General features: G+C 48.3%; 1 protein-coding gene across 1 annotated transcript in view; it reads right to left on the bottom strand.

Annotated features, from left to right (window-relative positions):
- Positions 1–11,977, bottom strand: part of Cacna1a (calcium voltage-gated channel subunit alpha1 A) — a 243,021-nt gene that overhangs the window by 132,299 nt on the left and 98,745 nt on the right. Inside the window, 2 exon segments of the mRNA XM_026777920.1 lie at positions 1,376–1,569; positions 5,672–5,824. Of these exon segments, the coding sequence (XP_026633721.1) occupies positions 1,376–1,569; positions 5,672–5,824 (347 nt within the window).

Raw genomic sequence — 11,977 nt, 5'->3', positions numbered from 1 at the left:
TGTGTGCAATGTGTGTATGCACAAGTCTCTGCCTCTGTGTGCATTGTGTGTATGCACAAGTCTCTGCCTATGTGTGCAATGTGTGTATGCACAAGTCTCTGCCTGTGTGCATGCAGAGGCTGTGGGCTGACACTGAGTGCATGCTAATATTGAACAGGGTCTCTCACTTGAACCTGGTTAATGTAGCTTTGGTTAGTCTAGCTGGCCAGCTTGTCTAGGGACCCCATCTTTGCCTCTATAGCCCTCCAGGTACTGGCAGGTCACTACACATGTGAGAATTCACACTTGTCAGACAAGTGCTTTCTCTACGGAACCATCTCCCAGCCTGAGAGATAGATTTGGTTCTTCTTGTGCAGTTGGTCCTCCATATCTGTGGTCAGAAATCAACACATATCTGCAATGAGCGCACTCAGCACCCCTTGCCCATGCTCCTGAGCTACGTAGCATGAATCATGCCCGCAGCACCAATGCAGCAAAGGCTGGCACACCATGGTTTAGAGAACATGGGGAGGTGTTCAGGTTCCACCCCATTTCACACAGGGAATGGAAGCAGCCCTGGACCACGGTATCAGAGGGGCCGTGCGACCAATGACCACGGCCGCTGAGGGATGACTGCATTGGTGTAAACGGGCAGTGGGAAGATGTGTCAAGGCACAGAAGGGCCCATGGTGAGGGACGGTCACTAAGCAGAAGGCACACAGGGCAGGACAGGTGCCTTTTCGGATCTGGCTGTCAAGTGGCCACTTTCCAACTGTACCCGTTTCAAAGTGACTAAATCAAATACATCCTGCGCTTCTAGAATCTGGGTGTCTGTCATGCATTGCGGAGGGGGTGAGCCAGCCATGGTCTGTGACCATGTCCTGTTGCCTCTCTCCCGGCTGTCCACAGTTCTGTCCTGCCAGTGGCTTGTGTAGATCTGCGGAAAGTCCAGTGTGTGTGCCCACATTCCAGCATCATTTGTGCTGGTGGCTGCCTACTGGGGAAAGGGGAGACTTTAACCCACACGGAAGGATCTCACAGAAATGTATGGATTTGAGCTTAGATAAAGGATTCCAGGTAACTTAGCATGGACACCAACATCCTCACAGTCACCCCCTGGGTCCCATGTACTCCATATGTCATGGGAAGGGATGCCCAGCGCTGGATGGCATTGCCCAGGCGGGAAGGTCCCACTCATGCTGAGTTCAGACTCACACACAGAAAGCATATTTAATAACCGCTGGCCAAGGCACCATTGAGGAGTACTCTCTATATATTATCTAGACTTCCACGGCTCAGGAATTTCTAAAGGTTTGGACTCACGCCTCCCGGAAGGGTGTTGAACTCACCCCAGGGCTCCCTCCCCACGCCACCTGTGTGCCCCAGCAGCACTTACATTGTAGAGGAGATCAGTCCAGCCTTCCATGGTGATGCACTGGAAAACAGTGAGCACAGCGAACAGGATGTTGTCGAACTGAGTGATGCCGTTGTTGGGCCCTTCCCAGTACGGCTGACATTTGGTCCCGTTGGGGCAGGTGCGGGCGGGCTCCTCTGTCCCACACGGAGCTGGCGACTCACTCTGGATGTCGTCTAGAAAGGGGACAGTGGAGAGTAAGAGGGAGGGGTCGGAAGAACCTACTGATGACAGGAAAGTGGTGACTGGGACGAAATATCAGTGTCCGGCTGTAGATCCCTTAGTTCCTGTCTGCAGCACCAGATTCTTCAGCTTCTGTTACTTGCTCTGTAGACCAGCATGGACTTGAACTCAGAGATCCGCCTGCCTCTGCCTCCTGAGTGCTGGAATTAAAGGCGTGCACCCCCACCTCTGGCCCCTGTCTTTTCTGAACCTGCTGAAATGGAGCCATTTTCTTGAAGGCTATAAATTGTCCTTCAAGTGCAGTTCTGACTGCAACTCAGAAACACTGTCATGGTTATTAATTATTATTGTGAAAATATTCCCTGTGGTGGTTTTAACAGGAATGGCCCCCACAGACTCATCTTCGAATGCTTGGCCACCAGGACTGGCACTATTAGGGGGTGTGGCCTTGCTGGAGGAAGTGTGTCAATGATGGGCTCTGAGGTTTTAGAAGCTCAAGTCAGGTCCAGGATCTCTCTCTTCCTGCTGCCTGCCCATGCAGATGTAGAATTCTTGGCTCCTTCTCCGGCACCATGTCTGCCTACACATTGCCATGCTCTTGCCATAATTATAATGAACTGAACTTCTGAACTGTAAACCAGCTTCAATTAAATGTTTTATTTATGCTGGATAATGATGGTACACGCCTTTAATCCCAGTACTTGGGAGGCAGGAACAGACAGATCTCTGAGAATTTGAGGCCTGCCTGGTCTACAAGAGCTAGTTCCAGGATAGGCTCCAAAGCTACAGAGAAATCCCATCTCGAACCCCCCCCCCCCAAAAAAAAAACCCAAAAGTTTTATTTATAAGAATCGCCATGGTCATGGGGTCTTGTCACAGTAACTGAAACCCTAAGACAGTACTCAATTTACATTACTATTTCTCTTTTGATCCTTGACCCATGGGTAACTAATAAATATTTCTCTGGAAAAATAAACGAGGGAGAGGGGAAGAAAAAGAGAGAGGTGATTTCCCATGTATTTATCATTGGTGTCACTGGTTGCCACATCGAGTGACTCCGGGGCAGCCTTGCTCACGTCCATCACCCACACACACTCAGACCACTCGCTAGATTCCCCAACATCAGATAGTTTCATGCGCAAACAAGAAGCATGCCTCTCGGTTCCCAAATGCTGTGGTGCTTTCTTTCTGGGCTTGATTGGCAGCCCTGTGAGCCGGCATTCTATGCTGCGGTCTACGTAGTCACTAGCTACCGGGATGTGTTCTATGATCCACAGCACAGTCAGATCAGGGTACCATGGAATGCGTGTCATCTGGGAAACTTCTAGAGCCTCGCTGACTGCTTTTCTTCACGACATGCATGGGATTCTGGGGTGACGGAGTGGTACACATGGATCCTACCCTCACCTGAGGGTAGGAACAGAACAGCGCTTTCTCCCCCAGTACCAGGAGATACATTGTGACATGTCTGGAGTGTCAGGGGATACTATTTAACACTGAGTCCCCAGACAGCCTACAGGGAAGGAACAGGCAGAACATGGCACACAAATTCTTTGGCATTGAAGTGAATGGGGAGGGGCTGGACACCTGGCTCAACCTGGCCACAAACTCACTGCGTACTCTTGGAAATCCTCCTGCCTCAACTTCCCCAGAGCTAGGATGGCTGCCTTGAGAAGGCTCGAGAACAAAAGATGACATGTTTGAAAAGAAAACTAACAGCCAAGAGTATAAAAATCAAGTTCCTTTCAACAGACATCTGTTTCCTGTGTGCAGCTGGCTTTACTGCACCCACTCCAACTGCTATGCAGGGAAGGGGACCGAACGTAGCCCCCTGCTACATGGAGACATCCTGTCAACAGTAAAGAACACGTCAGGGGCAGAGAGGGCTCACACCTGTGACCCCAGCACCCAGGATGTCAGAAGATGACTGCTTTCAGGCTAGCCTGGGCTATACAATGAGATTGATTGTCTTAAAGCAAGACAAAGACCAAAACCAACCAAAAAACAAAACAAAAACCCAGCACAGTGTGAGGTAAACAAAGGCAGCCAAAGGCCTTGCTTGCAGTTTTGATATCTAGGCTGTTCCCACAATGGACTCACACACAGTGAGGAGACAGGAAAGCAAAACCATTGAAGCTTAAGGCTCAGGGTTCTACAGGAGCCCCCGGGAAGATCACCTGTGTATCTCTGCCCCACTTCCAGTCCAAATCTGGTTCACATGAAACCCCCTGGGATCACCTGGTTAATTCTGGTGTCCCCACTTCCTCAGGCCTCTGGAAAGACCCCCAACTTTCCTGCAAGTGGACAGCACGGAGACAACTGCACACCAGCCTCCTTGCCTAGAATGTGTGCGATTCAGGGTCTGGTTCATCCAGGATTCTGGGAACTCTTAGAAAACAGGAAGCATTTCGCTTTGTCTTGGAGTCTGTGAATGTGTGGGATGGCAGTGGGTGACAGGAAGTGGGCTCCCCGAGCCTGTGGCTGGGAACCACCTATCTTTAGCAACATCATCCAGAGGTGTGCTCGACCCCAGCCCCCTCAAACTTAGTCGTCGAAGCCAAGCACTCCCCGGGTTGAGTCGAGAAACACAGCCATCCGGAGTCGGAGAAATTCAGCTATAAATATATTTTAAAATTAGCCTGCTGCCGGGGCGTCTGTGTATATCTGTCTCTTACTCACACATCACAGTCTTAATTGGGAGCTCTCTGGATCGCCTCCCGAATCCAGGCTGCTGCCCTCCATGGCTCCACCTACATTAGTCCCACCACAACCCCACTGGGACCCCAGCCAGCCAGTCCTGGATGGGAAAACAAAACAAAAACAAAAACACCCTGGACACATCCCACAGCCTAAGCCCCTAGGTCCTAAGTTAGGGTTTTTCTGTTTGGGGCTGAGAGACACTTTCTGTGTCTTCTGCCTGGGTGAGACCAGGTGCAGAAATAGATCTGCTTCAATTAACACCTTGGAGAAAGAAATAATTAGGCCATTCTGTATCGAGCAAACTTCACAAGCCCAGGGGAGAAAAAGCAGGAGAAAGAAGAAGCAAAGTCCCAGCTTCTAGAACAACCTTCCCAGTGGGGACCCGGCCAGGACACCATCCTCTGTGGATCTGCTAGGGTCAGTTGGTGCAGCTGGTACGAGACCACTTCTGCACACACCACGCTTCCTTGGCTGCCTTTCCCAACAAGGCCCCACACCTCTTTGCCCATGAGTTTCCTCTTACTCTGGCTATGGAAACCCAGACTGCCTGCTCTGGGGCAAGTGGTCCAAGTACTGAAACACAGGTACCCCCTTTTGTTTGAGTCTCCTTGGTTCTGGGGCATTCAGGCAGCTCGAGTTTGAGGAGTCTAGGATTGAACTGGAAATGCATCTGGAAGGGCCTGTACCTCCAAATGTGAATGCAGCATGTGCCTTCCACATTGCTGGTCAGAACTGAGCCCCGAGTGCACCTCCATGCTGACCTCTGTGGACCCAAATCACACCGCAGCTCCCTCTGGACTCAGTCTTCCAATGGTTAGCTAAAGCATGAAGGGGCCTTGGGCAGGCAGCACCTGCTGGGTTCTGGGTTCTGACTGGATGGAACAAGATCCTATCAGAGGCGGGGGTCCCACCCTGGGACCCGACCTGTCTGTCAGGTGCTGGGTTCTGAAGGAGCAGGGAAGGACCCTCCCTTGTTCGTACTCTGTTATCTAGCCCCGCCCTCCATTTCTGTGGTGAGATATACTCCTGCTGTTTCCAGACGCTACAGCATTTGCCTGAGCTCACAGGGAAAACTGCTCAAGAGCACACCCTAAGCCTGTCTCTCCGTGTCTCCCAGGGGTGCCTCAGGGGTCACATCCTAGCAAACCACTTGCCTGCTAGGGGTCCCCTCAAGCCCATCACTGTAGCCATGCTGGGGATGCACCCAGGGCCTCATGCATGTTCAACGAGATCTCGGCCCCCAGTCACACATACAGGCTTCTCTCCGGTGAACTGTAAGCAGGCCGATTGCTGCAGAGTCCCCACTTTCAGGGCTGGCGAAACCACTGCCCCTGCCTGTCCTTTCTGGAGCTTTGTCCCCTGAGAAAGACCTCACATCCCACAGTATAGACCTACCTGTCCCCTCTTCAAAGCAGGTGGTATGAAATTTTCCCATATAAAATTCTAACCCTATGATTGCAAAAATAAGGATTGCAAAAAACAGGAGTAGGCCGATCTGCAGCAGAGGGATCATCGCCTTCATGATTGACTTCAGGACGACTTGTAAACCTGGGGAGACAGAGACCAGCCAGTGAGCGAGCACCCCACGTGCCTCCCATGGAGCCCAGAGTGGGGTTGACAAAGAGGTAGGAGGTCACCCCTCCCTCCAAGAAAGGCCTCGGTGTTTATGATCTAGACTGTGCTCTTTGAAGAGCTTCAGGACCCAAGGGCAGCTAACCAGGACGTTCTAAGCCATTTTCTGGGACGCTTAGTAGCTTCCCTCCACAAGGGGGTGCTGTTTCCCTAAACGGCCCCAAGCCAAGAGAGGGGTCACCTGTCCCCTTCATCCCAGCTTCCTTTGGTTACCAGCAGCCTTGCAGGGCCTGCAGCCAGCACCCCAACTCTCAGCTCCAAGGATCAGATTCCCCATTATCTCCTCAGCTTGTAGCTCTGACCTGCGGAGGCAGTTGCTGGCTAAAAATCACCTCCGTTTTACAGGCTGGGAACTGAGGCTCAGTGAGGTCTGAGGAACAGCAGAGTCAGGGTTCACACCGAGCCTGATGTTCTTCACTACCACACAAGTTTCTGTGCTCCAGGTAAGTCAATTGAGAAGGATAATACTGAATGTGGGATCATGTGACACATGGGGGAGCATGGGCAGCTAGATGTCACCGGGTGTGGGAGATTTGGATGGAGAGAGTATCCGATGGGGGCCCAGGCAAGCCCTTGTCCTCAAGAGTTCCCCCTTTGGTGGATTGGTTCAGCAGCAGCTTTAGGGATGGTTTTTTTTTTTTTTAATTTATTTGAATGGCTTTTTTTTTTTTTTGAGAGACAGGAAGGAGTTAAACTGAAAATGCTCCAAGTTTCATCCCATGTGAAAAGCCCCATGAGTTTAAACTTTTAAGAGATTTAATTAATTATTGTAATTGTTTGTGGAGGTCAGAGGACAACTCTGTGGACTCAGTTCTCTTCTGCGGATCTTGGGGGTTGAACTTGGGTCACCAGGCATGTCTGACAAGCCCTTTTCCACTGAGCTATTTTGCCAGCGCACTACAATTTTAAAAGCCAAGGAAAGTCAGAACAATTTCTTCCCTTTTCCTCTCTTCTCCCTCTTTGCAAGCTAGAAGGGAGCAGAATAAGACTTGTAACTTCTCTGCAAAGCAGGTCAGATCCTGACTGCAGTCTCTGTGCTGTCTGGGCCTCTAGGAGGTTCCCCACGGATGGCAATATCTGCAGACACCAAGTCTACAACTGAGTGGGTGCTATGTGCATACTCCACATGCATCCTCTTGTGTCAATAATATTGAGATAACTGTTTGTTTTGAGATAGGGCTTCTCTGTGTAACAGCCCTGGCTGTCCTGGAACTCACAGAGTCCGTCTGCCTCTGCCACCCGAGTGCTGGGATCAATGGCATGAGTCACTACACCCAACTTCTACCCATTAATCCCTAATATAACATTAGCGCTGTGTAAGCAGTTGTTTAGATTGTGCTGCTCAGGAATGATGGCGAGGAAGATGGGCTCAGTAGACGAGGTTGTTCACTAGGGATGTTCAACCATAGTTGGCTGACGGTGAGTGTGGGGCCCACAGACACAGGGCAGATTGAGTGAGGGCCCTTTCCCTCTGTTCGATACAGGTAAGTGCTTTTATTTTTTTAATTTTAAGTGATTTATTTTATTTTATGTGTATGAGTGCTTGGTTTGTAGGCATGTTGGTGCACCATCTGTGTGCCTGGTGTCCACAGAGGCCAGAAGAAGGTACAGAATACTCTGGAAATGGAGTTAAAGACAATTATGAGTCTCTATGGGGCTGCTGAATTGAACCACCATCACCTGGAAGAGCAGCCAGGGCTCCTAACTGCTGAGCCATCTCGTCTAAAGATGTATTTTTATGTTTATCTGTGTTTGTATTTGTGAGTGAATTTGTTCAGGTGTGTGCAATGCCATCAGAAGCCAGAAGAGGACACCTGGACCTGGAGTTGCCACCAGACAGGGGTGCGGGGAACTGAATTCAAGTCCTCTGTAAGAGCAGCCATGCTCTCAATTCCTGAGTCACTTCTCCAACCCCAGGGGAGTAGTTTGGCTCTGCCTGCTACTCCCACCATGATGGGTAGCTTCACCACAGGCCTAACACAACTGGGCAGACAGAACACAGGCTGAAACCAATCCTGACACAGGCAAACCTTTCTTTCGTCTAAGTTGATTATTGTGGATGTTCTGTTATAGTTACAACACTCTCCCACACAAAGGCCACTGGCTAAAGTCTTAGTTCCCAGCCTGTGGGTAGCTTGGGTGTAGAACTTTAAGCGGTGGGGCTTCATGGAAGGATGTCATCACTGTGTGTAAGGCTTTCGCTTTTCTGGCTGCCATGGGGTAAGTCACTGACTATGTGGGCTCACTAATGTGCTGTCGGGCCACAAGCCCAAAGGAAGGGGGTAAGACTAAGGCTTAGAACCTCCTGACTGGAACAAAAACCAAACCATTCTTCTTTGTGTGTTTTAAAAATTTTTTTCAATTGCTTTTATTTTGTGGATTTTGCATGTTTTTGGGTGTATCAGGGACAGTGTCTGTGGAGGACAGGAGAGGAACTGGAGGTACAGACAATTGTAAGGTGACAGGTGGGTGTTGGGAAATGAACCTGGGTCCTCTGGGAGAACAGCCAGTGCCCTCCCTTTTAACATCTCTCTCTCTCTCTCTCTCTCTCTCTCTCTCTCTCTCTCTCTCTCTCTCTCTCTCTCCAAATCTCTCTGTGTATGTATGTATGTATGTGTGCACACATGCGCGGTGTCTGCAAGCACAAGTGCCTGGCTGCATGTGCCCATGTGGGTTCAGAGGTCAGAGGAGGATACTGGGTGTCCTGATCTAGTTTTTTTTTTTCTAGACAGTGTTTCACGGTGTAGTCCCGGCTTTCCTGGAACTCAATCTGTAGGTCAGACTGACCTCGAACTTTCCTTTGGAGCATAGAAATGAGGTCTACCTTAATCAGTCAGGAGACACTCAAATTCATGCCATTTTTGCTTGTTAATACATAAAGAAAAAAACATATGTTTTATTGAGTGACATTTTCCCTCTCTCATGCTTTGTTTTACATGGAGTGCCAGGAAGTTTTCTCCTTCATCAGGAAATAGACCATCTATCATTTTCTGGACTAAGTGTGATGGGAATGCTAGCTTCATCTTGGAAGTATTATAAGTATAAATCGCTGGCTTTAGAATGATGTGGGGGAACTGCATGCCTCTGGCCTAGAGCCGAAGGCTTCGTGTTGCTGCATTTATACATTAGCAATTTAGTTCTTCATTTCCTAAGTGTTCATAATTATAACCAGGGTGAGCTCCTGGATGCAATTCAGTGCTATTTTACCTCGTGGTTTCTAATACTTTCCATCTGTTGCCCTAGAAATATTCTCCCTCTCTCCTTAAAAAGTCATCAGTCCTGAAAGGCATTTGGGAGAATTTAACTTTTTGAATGGAAAAACATTATAGTATTACAGATCGTTATTTTTCTCCTCTGAGGTATTTCGTTGCCTAACATATATGTGGACTCTTTAAACAGACCATCTTTAACTGAGATCTGTCAATCATTGGCGATAAAAGCTTTTCATTTAAAAATTTTTCCTAGGAGCTAAGTGGAGGCAGAAAGTATGAACTAGATTTTATTAGAGTCTACATTATTGGAAAAAAGAAAGGCACTGGAAAGAAAGGGTGGATAGTGGGTCAAGGCGATGGTGGAGAGGATCGAGACTTTTACTGCACAGATGTTTTTGTCAGTACTGGGCCTCATGCACACCAGGCAAGCGTGTTTCATGTTTGCAATCGCAGTGCTGGAGAAGTGGAGGCAGGAGCAGTTCTGGGGCTTGCTGACCGGTTAGTCTGGCCTAGTTTGTGAGTTCCAGGCCAATAAAAGACTCTGTTTCAAAGGAAGTAGAAAACATTCTGAAGATGACATCCAAGACCGTTCTATGACCTTCACTTGGACATGCACACATAGGTATGCAAACCTGCACACAGAGGAACATACACACACAGATGCACATATACACATAAAATAAATAAACAAACCATTAAAAGAAGGTCAGTGGTGAGACAGACAGTAGATATGCTTCCATGGGAGACATATGGCTAATCAGTGAGTCAGGGACTCCTGGGCCAAGGGGAAGCCTTTTAGAAATCCTTTCCAATGTGCCTGTTGCTATAATTCCCCCAAATCCTGCAAATATAGCTCTCTCTGACAACTCCAGTCCATCTCAGAAAGACAAGTCCCAGATTGCTCCTTAGTTACATAGTTGTAAGGGAGTCAAAAGACACGCTTAAGCTCACAGGGACTGGGTAGCCATCAGCATTTCCCAGACTGTACCAAAGAGTGAAAGATGGAATTTTCTGGAATTTCTTAAACCTGATATAATAATTAGGGAGTTTGCATTTTAAGTCCTTAAGAAATATTTGTATTAGTTCTTTGAGCATTTGCTACAATGTACTTTTGATCATATTCACACTTTCCCCCCAGCTTCTCAGTATGCAGTCTTGACTGAATGGTACTTGCTATATAGCTCAGAGTAGCCTCAAATTCACAGTAATCCTCCTGCCTTAGCCTCTGGAATTTTAGAATTACGTGTAGGTGGAGCCTGCTCGTTCGTTCCCAGCCTCTGAGCCAGTACAGGTAAGCCACAAACCTTGTGGTAAAATATAAAATAATGGAAATGGGATAATTTAAGATAGAAGAGCTAGCTAACAATATGCTTATGCTTAAGCTAATGGACGAACAGTATTACAATTAGTACAGTTTCTGCGTGATTATTTTGGGTTTGGGTGGCCGGAAAACAAACGAGCAGCTTCTGCCTACCAATATGTGCAGAATCTAAATCATAAAAACACAATTGTCCTACTTAGGGTTACTATTGCTGTGTTGAAACACCATGGCCCAAAAAGCAAGTTGGGGAGGAAAGAAAGGGTTTATTCAGCGTCCACTTTCACATCACTGTTTATCATTAGGACAGAAACCCAAAGAGAGCAGGAACCTGGAGGCAGGAGCTCTTGCGGAGACCATGGAGGGGTGCTGCTTACAGCACCCAGCCAGTAGCATCTCCCACATAAACAGAAATAACTGGGGGCGGGGAAGACTAAGATTTGTTCATAATCAGGACAGTCAGAACATCTGGATGAAAGAAATTTACTGTCCCCATAAGGCTGGCATGAAATATAAAACAACATGTGACAAAACTCACACCCAGAAGCAAGATCTAAAGAGGGCTGGGGTTTAGGCTTGGTCTGCCCCAATGGCACAAAAGGTGCAAGATTTGTATTAAGGGGGATGCCTGTGAGAGAAAATACAGACAGAGCTAGTCAAGGCTGGAACCATCAGACCTCAGGGGACATGTGGCCTGTGTGAAGTAGAGAAGGGAGAAAGGTTGCTTGAAGCATCCCAGAAAGCTGTGCAAACCAAGAAGGGGTGGCAGAATGGCACGGGTATCTTGGTGTTCAGGCCATCATTAGAAGAAAGTATTTTTCTCAGCAATGGGTCTCTTAAATCACCCACCAGACTCAATCAGCAGCAGACATGGGACTTGGGTGTATATGCTCTTGTTGGGACCATTTGGAGTCCTGGCCTCTAGCTGCTCTTCTCTGCTAGAGATCTTTACTTTCCTTCTGATTTGAGTTACTAAAGGCTGTGTCAAAGTTGTTTACCAGCTCTGCTTCCTGAGCACGTGTTGCCTTGACCTTGAGGATCAGAGGCTAAGGTTTTCACCTGTTGGCCCACCTGACTGCTGGGTATATAAGCCTCCATGGTGCTGGTCAATAAAGGGCTTCTTACCAGTGATTAGAGGTCCATGTGTCTTTGTGTGTTTCAACCTCCAGCCCCTTGCCCGAAGCTCGTGAACTGTATGCATAGAGCACAGACAGGCATTGTGCGCTGCACGCTCTGATGGATTCCAGAGACAGCTCCTGGGCCCCTGGGTTACTTAGATTTTCTGCAACTAGAGGTCTGTAAGATACATCCAGATGATGGACATAGGCCAGGACAGATATTTCTCTTACATCTTTCTGTTTAGGAAATACCCATTTTTATTTGCGGAGTGTTGTAATAGGAGCGGCAGGGCTGCATCCCCAGCACCCCGCTGCCCACAAGGCTAGCTTTACCCAAAATAATTACACAGACACTGTATTCTTTTAAGCACTGCTTGGCCCATCTATCTAGCCTCTTCTAGGCTAACTCTCGCACCTGGAC

This window comes from Microtus ochrogaster, unplaced genomic scaffold (assembly GCF_000317375.1).
Source record: "Microtus ochrogaster isolate Prairie Vole_2 unplaced genomic scaffold, MicOch1.0 UNK90, whole genome shotgun sequence".
NCBI lineage: Eukaryota > Metazoa > Chordata > Mammalia > Rodentia > Cricetidae > Microtus > Microtus ochrogaster.
Note: the sequence above shows the minus strand (reverse complement) of the source record. Positions and strands in the feature narration are given on the sequence as shown.